The sequence below is a fragment of the Pongo abelii genome, chromosome 13 (assembly GCF_028885655.2).
Source record: "Pongo abelii isolate AG06213 chromosome 13, NHGRI_mPonAbe1-v2.0_pri, whole genome shotgun sequence".
NCBI classification, from domain to species: domain Eukaryota; kingdom Metazoa; phylum Chordata; class Mammalia; order Primates; family Hominidae; genus Pongo; species Pongo abelii.
Window position 1 is genome coordinate 124,450,029 of NC_071998.2, and position 16,518 is coordinate 124,466,546.

At 57.4% G+C, this 16,518-nt stretch overlaps 1 protein-coding gene across 6 annotated transcripts in view; it reads right to left on the minus strand.

The window, feature by feature from the left end:
* Positions 1-680: 680 nt before the first annotated feature.
* Positions 681-16,518, minus strand: part of RALGDS (ral guanine nucleotide dissociation stimulator) — a 53,397-nt gene continuing 37,559 nt past the window's right edge. For 3 of the 6 annotated variants that reach the window (XM_024252295.3, XM_054520794.2, XM_024252293.3), the window contains exons 3-18: positions 15,496-15,689; positions 14,842-14,937; positions 13,871-14,064; positions 13,203-13,615; positions 12,245-12,460; positions 11,805-11,908; positions 11,093-11,177; positions 9,525-9,593; positions 9,008-9,094; positions 8,491-8,523; positions 8,044-8,165; positions 7,741-7,836; positions 7,204-7,405; positions 6,786-7,028; positions 3,737-3,851; positions 681-1,736 (exon numbers count right to left, since the gene is read on the minus strand). In XM_024252295.3, the coding sequence (XP_024108063.2) occupies positions 1,561-1,736; positions 3,737-3,851; positions 6,786-7,028; positions 7,204-7,405; positions 7,741-7,836; positions 8,044-8,165; positions 8,491-8,523; positions 9,008-9,094; positions 9,525-9,593; positions 11,093-11,177; positions 11,805-11,908; positions 12,245-12,460; positions 13,203-13,615; positions 13,871-14,064; positions 14,842-14,937; positions 15,496-15,689 (2,445 nt within the window). In that variant the 3' untranslated portion in view covers positions 681-1,560. The remainder of the gene's footprint in view (positions 1,737-3,736; positions 3,852-6,785; positions 7,029-7,203; positions 7,406-7,740; positions 7,837-8,043; positions 8,166-8,490; positions 8,524-9,007; positions 9,095-9,524; positions 9,594-11,092; positions 11,178-11,804; positions 11,909-12,244; positions 12,461-13,202; positions 13,616-13,870; positions 14,065-14,841; positions 14,938-15,495; positions 15,690-16,518) is intronic. The other 3 variants (XM_063714510.1, XM_054520795.2, XM_024252294.3) reach the window with 1 other exon arrangement.

The window sequence follows — 16,518 nt, forward strand, 5'->3', positions numbered from 1 at the left end:
TCTGTGGAGAGACTGAACCCTGGGGACTCCTACTCTGCCATCTTTTGTCACAAATATTACTTTATTATTATTATTTTTTGAGACAGAGTCTCACACTGTTGCCCGGGCTGGAGGGCAGTGGCGTGATCTCGGCTCACTGCAACCTCCACCTCCCAGGTTCAAGCGATTCTCTTGCGTCAGCCTCCCGAGTAGCTGGGGTTAAAGGTGCCTGGCACCATGCCTAGCTAACTTTGTTTATTTTTAGTAGAGATGGGGTTTCACTATGTTGGCCAGGCTGGTCTCAAACGCCTGACCTCATGATCCACCTGCCTTGGCCTCCCAAAGTGCTGGGATTACAGGCATGAGCCACCATGCCTGGCCACAAATGTTACTTTTAAAGACAGCTAAATTTCAGAAATTCTTGCTATGCCTTGTGAAAGTACCTCCAAACTCTAGTCCCAGGAGTTCTGAGGGCTGTCTCAGCACATTTCCCAGTTTAATGGTGCCGAAATGAACATCTGCTGTATGAAAGGTAAACTTTTGTGTTTCCTTCAGTGTGCTGAGAAGGGTGGCTGGCTTTTCCTGTGCATAAAATAACTAGATAACCCTGCAAGGGTCCTTATTTAAACATGGAATGTGAGAGTCTCTATCTCATTTTAATTAAGACAGGTAATGAAAGAACAAAACTGCAATGACCAGGCTATAGTAGAAACAGGATTTTAATATAATATTCAAGTCTAACATTTGCTATTTACAACAAATAAATATTGCCCCTCCCCAATCAGTAAACATTTTTTTTCTTTTTGCTTTTTATACAAATATTCAGTCACCCCACCCCCACCCCAAATCCTCCTTCCTCACTAACCCCCGTCTTGCATGGTCTCGTAAAGCCCAGGATGCAGTGGTGAATGGCACTTGCAGTGGCATGAGATTCAACATCTATGGGACTCAGCTGGGACCGTCCTCACTCACCGGGTGCAGAGTCTGGTCCATGAAGAGGGTTTCTCTCTCTGCTCCCAGGGGAGGGCTGGGGTAAGTGGTGGGTGAGACTCCCTCACTCTCAGTCGGCCCTGATGATGGAATCTTTGGTACAGCCTGAGAAAGGCTAGAGTGGTGGGAGGGGCCGGGACCCCTGCAAAGGTCACAGGCCAGTGCCCGTGGGCATGAGGAGAGAACTGCAGCGGTCAGACACGGTGGGTGAGTGGGTGGGTGTTGTGGGGTGCCCATGGGCACAGGTGGCAGTGACCCACACCTGGGAAGGTGTCAGGGAAGTGTACAGAGGTGGTGCCTGGGGGCAGGCAGGGCACCATGCCATGCCCGTTGGCACTGCTCCTTGGCAAAAGTCAGCTAGTCCTCTGGTTCCAGAGAGCAGAAGGCACCTAAGGCAGCGAGTGGTCCACGGGAGGCCAGGTCAGCCTGACCAATGGCAGGCGTCAATCCCAGCAGCAGGAGAGGTTCAGGATGAAACTGGAGTCTGGGGTACCCTGGGCTGGCAGGTGGTAGGAAGGTGCCCAGCTGGCCTGGGCCACTCTGGTCCATAAGTGCTTGGCTACCAGCCAGCCAGACCCTGGGAAGATGCCCTCAGAAGATGCCCTTGGCAATCTTGAGTCCCTTCTGCTTCATGCGAGGGAGGGTTGAGCTGGCTCCATGCTTGACCTTCACTCCCTTGGTGAAGGTCCGCTTCTTCAGGACAAAGTCATAATTGGCGGTAGAGTTCATGGCATAGAAGACGTTGGCGTTTTCAGGGATCTTCAGCTCTGGTGGGGGAGGGGCAGAGGGGTGATCAGTGATGCTCCTGGGGGCCCTGCAGGATACCCCTACCGCTTGAGAGCCCATACAAGGACTGTCTTGAGCCACAGACCTCAGATCCCCTCCAATACAGCTCCAGGACTCCAAGGACCCCTCTCAATGACTCCTGCCTGAGGACAGACTCTGCTGAGGTCCTCACAAAACCTGATGACTCTTGTTTAAACAGGGACTGATGCCAGAACCCCCCCGGCTTGGCCTGAGCTGGCAGAGGGTCACCCCGTCCTGCCCATACTGCAGTGCTGGCTGCCCAGCTGGAACAGGCTTTCTAGAATCCAGGTCACCTCCCAGAATCCTGCCCTACTCAGGACAAGGGCTCCAAGGACCAGGAAAGGACAGGCTTGCCCCAGGGCTCTGGTGTCCGTTCCAGGGAGGCCTGTACTCCTTGAACCCTGGCACCCAGCAAGCACTTCCTCTTGGCTCCATTTCCCACCATCTCCTCTGGCCCACAGCCTGCTATAAGCCAGAGCTGGGTTCGATTTGTGCTCCTGCCGACATCGTGTGGCTTTTCATCATCTTCTTTAACCTCTCTAGGCCTCAGTCTTCCTTCTCTGTAAGATGGGGTTCCCACCTACCCTGCTCACCTAACCAAAATGGTGCCAAGAAGCTGCCAGAGGATTTAGACTATAACTTCTAGGGATCATAGGAGTCATTGCTTACTGTCTGGGCTAATGGTGGGGGATGGTGTTCAGCTCACTGGAAAGAAAGCAGCGATGATAGTATTTGTAGTTAACTTTTATGGTGCACATAGATGCTTTATATATACATGCATATATATACACACACGTATGCATGCATATATATATACACACACACGTATGCATGCATATATATATACACACACACGTATGCATGCATATATATATATACACACACACGTATGCATGCATATATATATATACACACACACGTATGCATGCATATATATATATACACACGTATGCATGCATATATATATACACACACACGTATGCATGCATATATATATACACACACACATATGCATGCATATATATATATACACACACACGTATGCATGCATATATATATACACACACGTATGCATGCATATATATATACACACACGTATGCATGCATATATATATATACACACACGTATGCATGCATATATATATATACACACACGTATGCATGCATATATATATATACACACACGTATGCATGCATATATATATATACACACACGTATGCATGCATATATATATACACACACGTATGCATGCATATATATATACACACACGTATGCATGCATATATATATATACACACACGTATGCATGCATATATATATACACACACGTATGCATGCATATATATATATACACACATATACACTTACATACAGATTTTTATATATACGATGAACACACTGGCTACTTTCATTTCCATTTGGGGGATGAGAACACGAGCACAGAGGGCTTAAGGAGCTTGCACAGCGTCTCCAGGCCCAGCACACCCCACTCTGAGCCTGCACTGGTTCTTGACACTTTCCCAGTTTCTAGAATACTGAGTTGGCCTCCTAGCAGCCTGTTCTGCTTTTAGAATCATACACTCATGGATTTTAACACTCGACACTTTGGTCCACAGCAGTCACCATTCTTTGTAGAGCACATGTTTTATCTTAGCCAGAAAGCGTCCCTTCCAGTGGGCCACCTGGCTAACCTGTCCCAGTGAAAATGCCTTTTCTCTTTGCTCCTCACTGATGTGAGCTTTGAACTGCCTGTTCACGCCTAGGGAAGGGCACACACTGGGGAGGTCCAGTGGTGGCTGCGGACAGCAAGCAGACAATGGGGGCAGCCAGGGCTGCCCTGTCCACAGTGTCTACCCACACTCTGCTGGTGAATTTTCTGGGGCCAAAGCCTTCCAACCTGGGGAGGGGAGTGGTGCGGACCTGCCCCCTCCGCCATCGCCCTCTGGTCTTCTGACTTACTCCGGTCATCTGAGAGAATCTGCAGCAGCTCATAGTCCTCCGGCTCCTCCTCCTCCAGGTTGTGTTTGTCCATGGCCTTGCGGATTACGGCTGGAGCCTTATCTTGGCTGGTCACCTGCATCGCGGCGGGGGATGGACCATCAGGGAGAAGACCCTGGAGCGGCTCCGCCAGAGTGCAGTGGCCAAGGACCCTCTGGAGTCCCCTCAGCACTAAGCACAGGCACTCACAGCCTCTGGCCAGGTGCTGGGTCCGGAGAGGGCCTTGTCACATTCTCCTGCTCCCCAAGTGAGGCCTCCGTCCTTCTCCTGCTCCCCATGTGAGGCCTCCGTGGAATGAGGAGGGGTCTGTCCCAGCAGTGCCTACCCTGCTTCTCCTATAAGAGCCTGTTCCCTCCTCCCACGCTTCCTTGGGCAGCACTTGCCTCTCCAGGATAACAGCATCATTGAGCCTGGGGAACAGACAGTCCCTAGTCTAAGCCCTGGAGATAAGAAAGGAGGGGCCAGCCAGGATGCTCAGTGTGGTGAGCACAGGCCAGGCCCCTGCTACCTTGACCCTGAGGGCCAGAGCACAGGCGGAACTTGGACATAGGGCCACAAGTGACTGCTTAATGACAACCATGCTAGCTCCTGGCAACGAGGGGTTGGGAGGGTGTGTGAATAATGGGGTACCTGACCCAGGGCTGGGGTACAGAGGGTGGGGGTTACAAATGGTTCATCTGTCGCAGGACACCTGGAGGATGAAGAAAGAGCCCCCAGGCAAACCCATTCTGTGAGCAATTCCCATCGGCTGTCTCCAAATCCTATCCAGACTCTGACCCTGCTGGCCCCTTCCAGGGCTCCCAGCCTGGTTGCCACAGCGGCCTCCTAACCAACACCCCTGTGGCTGTGGTACCAGCCCACGCCAGACAGAGAAGCCAGCCATCATTGCTCCCGTCTTCCTCCCCGAGAGGAAGCCAGCCATCATTGCTCCCGTCTTCCTCCCCGAGAGGAAGCCAGCCATCATTGCTCCCGTCTTCCTCCCCGAGAGGAAGCCAGCCATCATTGCTCCCGTCTTCCTCCCCGAGAGGAAGCCAGCCATCATTGCTCCTGTCTTCCTCCCCGAGAGGAAGCCAGCCATCATTGCTCCCGTCTTCCTCCCCGAGAGGAAGCCAGCCATCATTGCTCCCGTCTTCCTCCCCGAGAGGAAGCCAGCCATCATTGCTCCCGTCTTCCTCCCCGAGAGGAAGCCAGCCATCATTGCTCCCGTCTTCCTCCCCGAGAGGAAGCCAGCCATCATTGCTCCCGTCTTCCTCCCCGAGAGGAAGCCAGCCATCATTGCTCCCGTCTTCCTCCCCGAGAGGAAGCCAGCCATCATTGCTCCCGTCTTCCTCCCCGAGAGGAAGCCAGCCATCATTGCTCCCGTCTTCCTCCCCGAGAGGAAGCCAGCCATCATTGCTCCCGTCTTCCTCCCCGAGAGGAAGCCAGCCATCATTGCTCCCGTCTTCCTCCCCGAGAGGAAGCCAGCCATCATTGCTCCCGTCTTCCTCCCCGAGAGGAAGCCAGCCATCATTGCTCCCGTCTTCCTCCCCGAGAGGAAGCCAGCCATCATTGCTCCCGTCTTCCTCCCCGAGAGGAAGCCAGCCATCATTGCTCCCGTCTTCCTCCCCGAGAGGAAGCCAGCCATCATTGCTCCCGTCTTCCTCCCCGAGAGGAAGCCAGCCATCATTGCTCCCGTCTTCCTCCCCGAGAGGAAGCCAGCCATCATTGCTCCCGTCTTCCTCCCCGAGAGGAAGCCAGCCATCATTGCTCCCGTCTTCCTCCCCGAGAGGAAGCCAGCCATCATTGCTCCCGTCTTCCTCCCCGAGAGGAAGCCAGCCATCATTGCTCCCGTCTTCCTCCCCGAGAGGAAGCCAGCCATCATTGCTCCCGTCTTCCTCCCCGAGAGGAAGCCAGCCATCATTGCTCCCGTCTTCCTCCCCGAGAGGAAGCCAGCCATCATTGCTCCCGTCTTCCTCCCCGAGAGGAAGCCAGCCATCATTGCTCCCGTCTTCCTCCCCGAGAGGAAGCCAGCCATCATTGCTCCCGTCTTCCTCCCCGAGAGGAAGCCAGCCATCATTGCTCCCGTCTTCCTCCCCGAGAGGAAGCCAGCCATCATTGCTCCCGTCTTCCTCCCCGAGAGGAAGCCAGCCATCATTGCTCCCGTCTTCCTCCCCGAGAGGAAGCCAGCCATCATTGCTCCCGTCTTCCTCCCCGAGAGGAAGCCAGCCATCATTGCTCCCGTCTTCCTCCCCGAGAGGAAGCCAGCCATCATTGCTCCCGTCTTCCTCCCCGAGAGGAAGCCAGCCATCATTGCTCCCGTCTTCCTCCCCGAGAGGAAGCCAGCCATCATTGCTCCCGTCTTCCTCCCCGAGAGGAAGCCAGCCATCATTGCTCCCGTCTTCCTCCCCGAGAGGAAGCCAGCCATCATTGCTCCCGTCTTCCTCCCCGAGAGGAAGCCAGCCATCATTGCTCCCGTCTTCCTCCCCGAGAGGAAGCCAGCCATCATTGCTCCCGTCTTCCTCCCCGAGAGGAAGCCAGCCATCATTGCTCCCGTCTTCCTCCCCGAGAGGAAGCCAGCCATCATTGCTCCCGTCTTCCTCCCCGAGAGGAAGCCAGCCATCATTGCTCCCGTCTTCCTCCCCGAGAGGAAGCCAGCCATCATTGCTCCCGTCTTCCTCCCCGAGAGGAAGCCAGCCATCATTGCTCCTGTCTTCCTCCCCGAGAAAGTCGAGGTCCTGGCAGTGCTCAGGGCCTACGTGGCCAGGCCCCGGATACTTCCTGGACCTCATCTCCCCCGCAGCACCGCCCCTTCGCCTCCTGGGAGCTCTGCACGGCCACTCCTTCCCTCCCCCTCTGCCCTCAGGCCAGCCTTGTCCCTGATCACTACCTTCTTCATTTCTGTACCTGGCTGACATCTGTCCTTCCCCCCTCAACTACAAGGTGGGCCCCGGGAGGGCAGAGATGGTGCACTGTGTTCAAGGTGCATTTGCCGCCAGTGGAGGGAGGGACCCAGGCCGCCCACCCGGCTTACCAGGATGCTCTTGTACATGTTGCCGTTGTCCACGTCCAGGCTGACGCGGATGATACAGCAGTCGCCCACCTGCTGGTTGTAGAGCGGCAGCGCAGAGCTGGAGTTGCAGAGCCCTGAGACGGAGCGCTTGTGGGTGCGCGTGGCAGCCACGGGTGTGGTGGAGGCTGAGGAGGACGAGGTGCTGCTGGAGGCCGAGCTGATGCCGGAGGTCTCCGGAGATGACTGTGAGGCTGATTCCCAGAACTGAGGGAGACGGTATGATCAGCAGATCCCCCTGCCCTGTGGGGGCACCCCAGGCCAGCTGCCAGATGGGGAACCTTCTAGAAGCTGTGTTCAGGATCCAGGGCTTCCTGGCCGCGTGCATGGATTTGGAGTGGGGAGATGGGAAAGGATACTGGGGAGAAGGGCAGGCAGTCACCTTCTTTTCCTGGCCATCAGGAGACTCCGGGACGAAGCTGATGTTGATCTCCTCCACATCGGAGCTAGAGGAGCCGGCCGAGTGCACGCTGAGTGCGTCAGCAATGTCCCCGCTGCTGAGGTAGGGGCCACACCTGAGCTGGTCACAGGACTTGGAGTGGGAGCTGCCACTGGTACTGAGCTCAGTGCTGGGGGTCTGGCGGCTGGTTGAAGGGTTGGCTTAGTTAAGAGGGCGCCCCAAGGACACATCCCAACCCCATACCCCTGCACTCTGCGCCCGAGGACTGTGCAAAGTGCTGGGACAGTTGCCAGTACTCCATTCACCACAGCCATCTGGGAGAGCATTTAGTATCACCCCATTTCACAGAGGAGGAAACTGAGGCCCAAAAAGGTGAGGGGACTCATCCAGGTCTCAGGGCCAGTCAGCAGCAGGGTAGGAGTCCAGGGCTAGCCTCCCTGACTCCCTGAGCCCAGGCCCAGCCCTGAAGCTTCTGAGTCCCAAGGCAGTTGCCCCTACCACCCTTGGCCAGGCCCTTACTCGCTCCAGCGCTTGACAATGGCTGTGTTCTTCTTGGTCCTGAGGGTGTTGCTGGCTGACTCGGATGGGGGCTCCAGCTCACACGACAGGTTGTAGCTATGACCAGAGGGGCAGTGGTGTGACGACCAGGGGCCATGTTCCAGCCTTCCCCCAGCACCTGTCCAGAAGCTGGAGTCGGGGTGCCCCGGCCATCCTCAGGCAACAGGGGCTGACACTGACCATGGGTCATAGCTGCTGGCCCTCTGGAGCTGGCCCCCCAGGACAGCCTGCCCCCACTGTCCCCATTTGCCGCCCCGGCCTCACCTCTCAGTCTCGCTGAGCCGCTCCACGGCCCGGAACCAGGCCCCAAATTGCTCATCTGGCACGATGCTGTAGTTGTTGCAGGCCGACTGCAGCAGCTTGATCTGGGCGATCACCTCGAACTCCTGGGGCCAGAGGGAAGCACAGGGCGGTGATAAGGCCCCCCGGGCAGGACTGGGGCCAGTCTCTGGGTCTTTGCTCTTGGGGTCCCTTCCTCCCCTCTACTCCCATCCAGGCCTTCCTGTTCTCAAAGCTGGGCTCAAACAGCCATTCCCCAGGAGGTGGTCCTGGATTATAACCTCCTACCCTCACCTTCCAGTAGGAGGGGACCCCCTTCTCTCTGTGTCCAAATGTCCCATGAATCTAAGGAGAGGGTAGGGGTCAAATGTCCTACCCTGGTGGGTCTGTTTTCCACCCCTCCCCAAGTCAGGGCTGCCTGCAGCTGCTTACCTTCCTCCTCTTCTCGAAGTTGATGAGTCTGCCCTGGAAGGTGGACACCCAATGGCCGTCAGAAAGTGACCCCTTGACCATTACAGCCTCCCCACCTCATGCTGCACTATCAAGAGCGCCCACCAGGGGGCAGGGCACGCACACCCCTGGACTGAAGCCGGTGCTGGGCACCAGGGCAAGGGGACATGCGGGCAGAGGCCTGGGGACTTCTTGTCCAGCCCTCTCCGAGGACAATGGACTGAGGCCTCAGGCCAGAAGGCCCTGCTCAGCCACCACGTGCCACCTGACCTTTGAAGGCCTGGCTTCCCTCTGTGCTCAGGGTCACTGCCTGAGGGACGGGCTGTGTCTCACTTGGCCAAACCCTGCTGCAGCTCTGTGTTTGGGCAGCCCTGGGGTGTCACCAGCAGGGCACTGAGCTGTTTACTCATTGCTGGGACAGGTGTGGCAGCCCAGCCCCCAGGGCTCAGGAAAGGTCTCTCATCCCCAGCCCTACTCCAGCCCCGCCCGGCACACTCACATACAGATAGTCCTTCATGGCGGTGTCCAGCATCACCAGGTCGGTGAGGAATGTGCCCAGGTAGGGAACGGTGCCCTGGATGATGCCCTGTGACATTGGGGTAGGAGAATGAGCAAGGCCCCTCCCCTGAAGGCTTTCTCAGCCCCCAGCCCCAACCGGCCTCACTTGGAGCAGCTGGGGGACCTCTGGGGGCCTCCTGGGGCCTGCTGCCTCCCTGGACCCCAGACTCCCTCTAGCCATCTCCCTGGCGGGCATCTGGGAAATGCCAGGTTCCCGAGTCGTGTGGCCCCTGGCCCTCCCCAGCCCCACACCCGCCTGAGCCAGCTCTGCCAGGCCTGTCCTTTTGTGGCTGCAGCTGGTCTTCCCAGATACCAGCTGATCCAGGCATGGCTCTGCCAGGGTCCAGAGGAGGCCACCTCTAATGGGGCCCATAAGGCACGGTGGCTACAGAGGAAAGGGCTGTCCTCCCTACCCCCAGGCCAGCCCCCTGCCCCTCCGTGGCCTTGGGCACTCTCACCGTCTCCTTTGGCCGTTTCTGGGCTCTCTTGGGGTTCATCTCCAGGGTGGCAAACTTGGAGGTCCCCTCCTGCCAGGGTAGAAGACAGGGTCAGTGAGGCCTTATCCCCTCAGCCCTTAGCCCTCAGGCACCCTGACCTGGGGTGCTGCCAGTGTGCTCGGGTTCCAGGGCTGATCCTGTATCAATACTCACTAGTGTGGGGTCCCTGGGCCGGTGGCCTGGCCTTCCTGAGCCTGCCTCCCGCTCTGGAAAGTGCGGATGAGAACTCCGCCTGCTGCATGGTGCGGCGGCTCACGCCTGTAATCCCAGCATTTTGGAAGGCCAAGGCAGGTGGATCACTTGAGGTCAGGAGTTCAAGATCAGCCTGGCCAACACAGTGAAACCCCATCTCTACTAAAAAATACAAAAATTACCTGGGTTGGCAGTGCACACCTGTAATCCCAGCTACTTGGGAAGCTGAGGCAGTGGGGACTGCAGTGAGCCGAGATCATGCCATTGCACTCCAGCCTGGGAGACAGAGCGAGACTCCTTCTCTAAAAAAAAAAAAACCTCCGCCTGCCTTGCAGGGCCTCAGAGACCCTGCGCTACAGTCCTGTTATGGCTGTACACTCCTTTCTCCCTTGAGCCTTCCATGAGGTCAGCACCCCAGGGCTGGCATTCCTCCATTTTCCACATGAGGGAACTATGGCCCTGAGAGGGGCAGCGACTTGCCCTGGGCGCCCCAGGGACTCAGAACAGGCTCTTCTGTCCTAGCCAGAGGCTCTGCCCCGTCTGCCTTTACCCCTGTTTGGCCACTGGATCAGGGTACCATCCTCTGGGGTGCTCGTGCGTGCTAGGGCCCCCGGTGGAGCTGTACAATGGAGGGAGAGGGACAGGTGTCCCAGGAGCCCCCTGCGATGCTCCCCTGTGGGGAACTCTGTGTTTGTCCACGCAGGAGGGGGGCCCTAGATGCCATTTCACTGACCGGGTACGCCAGGGGCACCAGGCAGTGACACTTGACTCCCTCTGAGGCCTCGTGAATCCATTAGTCACTGAAAGTTCTCCTTAGTCATCTGGGGTATCTGCCACAGCTAATGGGGTGCCATGGGAAGAATTCTACAGGGTTCTCTGGTCAGTGTCTCTTCTCAGGGCAGGGCAGGGAAGCCACACAGGGCCTCCAAATCTGCCTCCCAGGTCTGGCCACCTGGCCCCTGGCATCCCCTGCAGCTCCTGTCCCTGGGGTAGGCAGGCTGCCTTCTCCTTGGGTGTGTAGAGCAGACAGAGGTTAGTGTCAGGAGCCTGGCCTCCTGGGGACAGACTGGGCCGGTGTGGGGGCAGGAGCCGCGTCCCCTTCCCACCCAGCAGGAGGGACCAGCGAGGAAGCCAGAGACCTGCTGGTCCTGAAGCCCATCTACTCCTCCTGGAACCTCCACTGCCACCCTCACTGTGTCCAATTAACTGGGGGCCTGTCCCTCAAACGCCCAGGGGCCAAACAGATCCCTCTTCCCCCTTCATACACATGGGAAAGGAACTTTCCCAGCAAGAAGCGAATGATACAGCCCCCAGCCCCCAGCCCGCCGCCACTCCACCTTGATGAGCAGCTCCCGGCTCAATGAGTAGTTGTTCTCATCTGAGAAGATCTCCGACAGCTTCTGAAAGATCCGGAAACTGTCCCTGTCAGAAGGGCAAAGAAGGAAGGAGAAAGCTGGGAATGGCAGGGAGGAGTGTGAGTGCAAATCCATTTTATTTTAGAGCTGAAAGACCCCAGACTGCCTGAATGCAGCACACAGGGTTCCCCAGAGCACTAATGCTCTGCAGGTCTGGGGAGGGGGCCTTCATGTTGGTGCAACAGGACCCCTATTCCCGTTTCCACTGAGCAGCTATTTCCAAAGGGGTTTTTTTCTTTTTTTTGAGACAGTTTCAGTCACCCAGGCTGGAGTGCAGTGGCCAGATCTCAACTCATTGCAACCTCCACCTCCCGGGTCCAAGAGATTCTCCTGCCTCAGTCTCCCAAGTAGTTGGGATTACAGGCGTTAGCCATTGCGCCTGGCACAAAGGTTTTGATTTCAATTGGATGAGGGTTCTGTGGCTACAACACGAATACCTGAAAATCTCTGATGTGGCTCAGCCCACCATCTGACAGCTTAGGAAGCTGAGCTCTTGAGGCAGAGCTGCCAACTCAGGTCAGTGGAGGGTCCCTGCCCTCAGGGTTTGTGGCCTCCCATGGGCTCACTAAAGGGGCGATGCCAGCCCTGTGGAAGGTCCCTGGTGCACCAGGAGCTCCTACAGAGGTATGCCCACCTGGAAACGTCTTCCCACGTCTTCTTCAGACGGTGGATAGAGTTGCTCTGCAGGGCAGAGAGGATGGCATACAGTGACGAGAAGTTCTTGAGGATCCGGCACTCCTGGGGCGGGAAGAGCGGGAGGCATGAGGTGGGGCTGGAGCTCCCAGCTTGCCGGGCCTCAGTCCCCCTTGGCTGAGCCTCCCCTCCTAATGAGACAGACACCCAGGGAGTCCCCAGAGGGCACGCCTGCAACCCGGGGGTGACAGGAGGATTTTAGCTCAACCCAAGGAAAGAGTGTAAGGAAGACGTGAGCGTCCAGGCAGTGGGCTGGGAGAGTCAAGGCCAGCGTGCCCCTGGGAAGAGTAGACTGGGGCCTGTACAGGGCCTTGGACTGCAGACCACAACCTGAGAACAGATGAAGGCAAAGTGGGGGCCCAGGCCCCTCCTGTGGCATACCCTGGCCACCTCAATCCAGTGCTCCACCACCCTGGCCCTGTCTGGGGCTTTCGTGCTTCGGTCCCCGAGGCAGGTGGTGATGACGCAGTTGGCCACACTGTTGAACTGGGTGACGGTGGCGCGGATGGTGGGCGCCAGGTGCTCCTTGCCCTTCTTGTCCCGCTGGGACCAGATGGAGCCCAGGCAGTGGTAGGGCACCACCTTCTTGAACAGTTCCTGGGGAGGAGACTAAGTGTCACCTGGTCCTGCCCCAGCAGTCTGGTCCTGCCCCAGCAGTCTGGGCTGGCGCTCGGGAAGCTGAGGATGCAGCTTGAGCCTTGTGGGGGTCTCTGGGTTTTATCCCGTGTCCATGCAGGGTGCCCAGCACACAAGTGACCCAGGACAAAATGCTGGTGGGAAGAAGAGGAGCACTGCCTTGCGCAGCCTCACCAAGCCCCAGTGCCAACAGGCGGCTCACGCCTGCATGGACCAAACGGCACCGCCGGCCCACCCCCCCGTGCCACACTCCCCCATCCCCCCACCTCAGTCTGCTCCCCATCCAGATGTACATCTGCTGTGGGTGCTACAACTAGGGGCTTTGTCCAGTGTCTGCCATGGGCTCTAGGACACACCAAGTGCCTACTGAGTGCTAAGGCTGGTGAGCCTCCTAAACAGATGGGGGTGACCCATGGGTGCACCTTGGTGAGCACCCTCCACTCCCACAGGCCAGGCCTGCTGAGCTTCCTGTCTGTTCCATCTGGAATCTGCATAGTCACTCTGGAGGACGGGTGACCTCATCTCTACTGTCTAGAGGAAAACTCAGGACTTCGGGGTTAAGAAACTTGCCCTGGTTACTTGGTGTGTAGCAGCAGAGCTGGGATTCGACCAGAACATCAGCTACGGACAGGAAATGGTAGTTCTGGGACAGCAGATGCCAGAAGGCAGGCCCACCCCTGCCCTGCCAAGCTGAGCTGCTCACCGCATCCATCAGTGTAAACTGCTCTGCCACCAGATCGGGAGGGAACGCCAAGAGGTGAGGCTTCTCTTCACTCAGCCCGTTCTCTGCAACCACAGGTGAAGGCCACGAAGGCTCTGATGATGGAACTGGCGCTGGAGCTGGCTCCAGCTCTAGAGTTTGTGAGGGAGCTGGATCCTGTTCTGGAGCTGGCTCTAGTTCCAGAGCTGGCGCTGGAGCCAGTTCCAGTCCCACAGCTGGCTCTGGAGCCTGCTGGAGCTCTGGAGCTGGTGCTGGAGCTACTTCTAGCTCTGAACCTGGAGCTGGTGTTGGAGCTGGCTCTGGGGCTGGAGCTGGCACTGGGCTGGGTGCTCGAGCTGGTGTTAGAGCTAGCTCGAGCTCTGGAGTTGGTTTTAGAGCTGGCACTGGTGACAGAGCTGCAAGAGGAGAAAAGTTCAACAACATGCCAGCCTTTCCAAAGACACAGAACAGCCCCGGCTTCCAGAGAAGCCTCTCCCCCCGAACCCACAAAATGTGTACCAGGCCGCCCTCCCGCCTGTGGTCCCTGCCTGTGTGGTCTGAGGCTCATCTGTGCCCCCGGCCCAGCCCCAGACCCTGGAGCCGCCTCTTCGTGTGGCCCAGCACCGACCCCTCCTCATTCACCCTCTGGCACCCACCCCAGTCCTCCTCACCCTCAGGCTCTGCCTCAGTGGGTTCCGAGTGCTCCAGCTGGGCCAGGAGAAGGTGGGCACGGCGCTCCAGGTCTGAGCCTGGCATGTTGAGCTGCACGTAGGCCACCAGCTGCTTGAGGCAGGGGAAGTCCGGAGGTTGACAGAAATCCTCCGAGTACTGGTCCAGCCAGGTGCCCAGGATGGAGGAGATGGCACTGGGGACAGGTGGGTGGCAGCAGAGTCAGAGGCCTGGGCTCCCCTTCCCCATGGCCCTCCCAGGGCTCCCCTGAGCCAGGCTGGGCTCCTGCACTGGCCCCTGTCCATCTGAAGGCCACCCGCCCCCGCCCAAGCCCCCTTGGCTGTCCAGGCAAAAGAACCAAGGAGGCCCCGGTCAGTGGCGACCACCTCTCCCCTTCTCCAGGGAAGCCCCGCCCACGCCTCTGCATGTCTCCCAGCCCCACTCCTCGCTGGAACGTAAACTCCATGAGGGATCGGTCCTCTTGCCCGGCATCTGCAGGTCCCTGGCGGCTCCTTAACTTGTAGCTCAGTGCTGGTGCGCTGCCTTACTCTCTCAGAGCTGTGTGGGTTTCATCTTCCCACTAATCCCGTTCTCCCAGAGGGTGGGGTGCAGCCTGCCTGCTGAGCACTCACTATTGAGGGGCGAGGCAATGTGAGAGCAGAGGCTCACCCCACCTCCTGCCCTGGGCCCCTAGATCAGGGCACACTGAGCCAAGCCCAGCTGGGATAAGGCTGTGGTGGGATGGGTTCCCACCGGGGGCTGCTTTTAGCCCCAGCCACCCCAGGACCCCTCCCCACAGCTCTCAGTTGTCTTTCCTCCTGCAGGCGAAGCCCCCAGCCCCAGCCCTCTAGCAGGAACGACAAGAGGTGTGGGAGCCAGGGTTCTGCCCAGCCAGCTCCAGCCCCAGCCCCATGTACTCTCCCACTGTTCGGTGGAGACAGGGTCCCTTCCTCTTGGCTCAAAGCTCACTCACTTTTTAAGTTGGTCCTGGGGTCCGCCATCTTCGTCGGAATAGGGGAGGACGCAGCCGTATCTAGAGGAGGCCGTGAGGGCGTCACATCTACCGTACCTGCTTACGACGTCTAGTGTTACTGTCTGACTCTCCGACTAGAACGGAGGCCCAGGAGGGCAGGGATTTTGTTTTTTGCTTTTTTTCATCAAATTATACTAAATGCCTAGAAAAGGGCCAGCACACAGTAGGTGCTTCATATATATTTGTTCAATGAATAAGCCCCAACCAGCTCCTTCCCAGCTATCTGGGCGCCCCTTGGGCCCCTCCAACAGCCCCCAGATAGAATCCCCTTGACAAGTGGGAAAACTGCTTCACCCAAGGCCACATACAAGAGAGGCTTGGGGCAGAGAGCTTCCCCATGGGGGACGGGAAAATCATAAAAACGACCACCACAGCCCCGCAGCCCATTCCCTATAGGGCCAGGCGTTGGGGGAGCACTTTCCACGCCTCATCCCGCCCAGGCCTGACGACAACCCCATGAGGTCCTCTTAGCACTGTTTTTCTTTCATATGAGCAAAGCGAGGCTCAGAGAGGTGAATCAGCATTGCCAAGACCCGCAGCCGGGTGGGGGTGGGGGCCCCTGTGTGCCCTGTGCAGTGGAGGGCTCTTGCTCACCTTTTGAACAGCAGGTCCAGGACTTGTTGGGTGGTGGTGAAAGCTCTGTAGGTACACAGGAAGATGGTGACGTAGGAGAGGTCGCTGCCCTGGAAGGCGGGCACCAGGTGCTCCACCAGCTTCTCCAGTGTGCCAGCCTTCACGGTCCGCACCTTGCAAGTCTCATAAAGGTTCAGGGCCGACTCATTCTCATACTGGGGAGGGACAGGCAGTCAGTGGTAGCACACGAATCTCCTGGAGCTCAGATGGAACCCCGAGCCCTCAGCAGCTTGTGGCAAGAGGCAGGACTGAGTGTCTCTAGCAGAAAAAGGTTATCAGCTTTAAAAGTAGAATTTCAGGCCAGGTGTGGTGGCTCACACCGGTAATCCCAGCACTTTGGGAGGCTTGAAGCCAGGAGTTCGAGACCAGCCTGGGCAACAAAGTGAAATCCCCCAGCTCTACAAAAAATTGTTTACCAAACTTAAAAATTAGCCAGGGCCAGGCACGGTAGCTTACACCTATCATCCCAGCATTTTGGGAGGCTGAGGTGGGCAAATTGCTTGAGCCCAGGAGTTTGAGACCAGCCTGGGCAACATGGCAAAACCCCATCTCTACAAAAAATATAAAATTAGCCGGGTGTGGTGGCGCACGCCTGTGGTCCCAACTACCTGGGGAACTGAGGTAGGAAGATCACTTGAGCCCAGGGGGTCAAGGCTGCTGTGAGCTATGATCATACCTCTGCATGGCAGCCTGGGTGACAGAGTGAGACCCTGTCTCTAAAAGAGTGAAAAAATTTTTAAAGTAGAATTTGAGGTGCAGGAATGATTTAAATACTAACAGCTTCAGGTCAGTTGTTAGCTGACTAATGGTAGCTGCCCTGTGGGAAGAGCGTCATCTGAGAGTTCTAACAAAATATCCCCACTCTAGAGATGAGGAAATAGAGGCTTATCCAGGGGCTGGGAGGGACTGGCCCGTTAGGATGCACAGCATCTTCCCTGTGGCACTGTTTTGTTTTGTTTTGAGACAGTCACCTAGGCTAGAGTG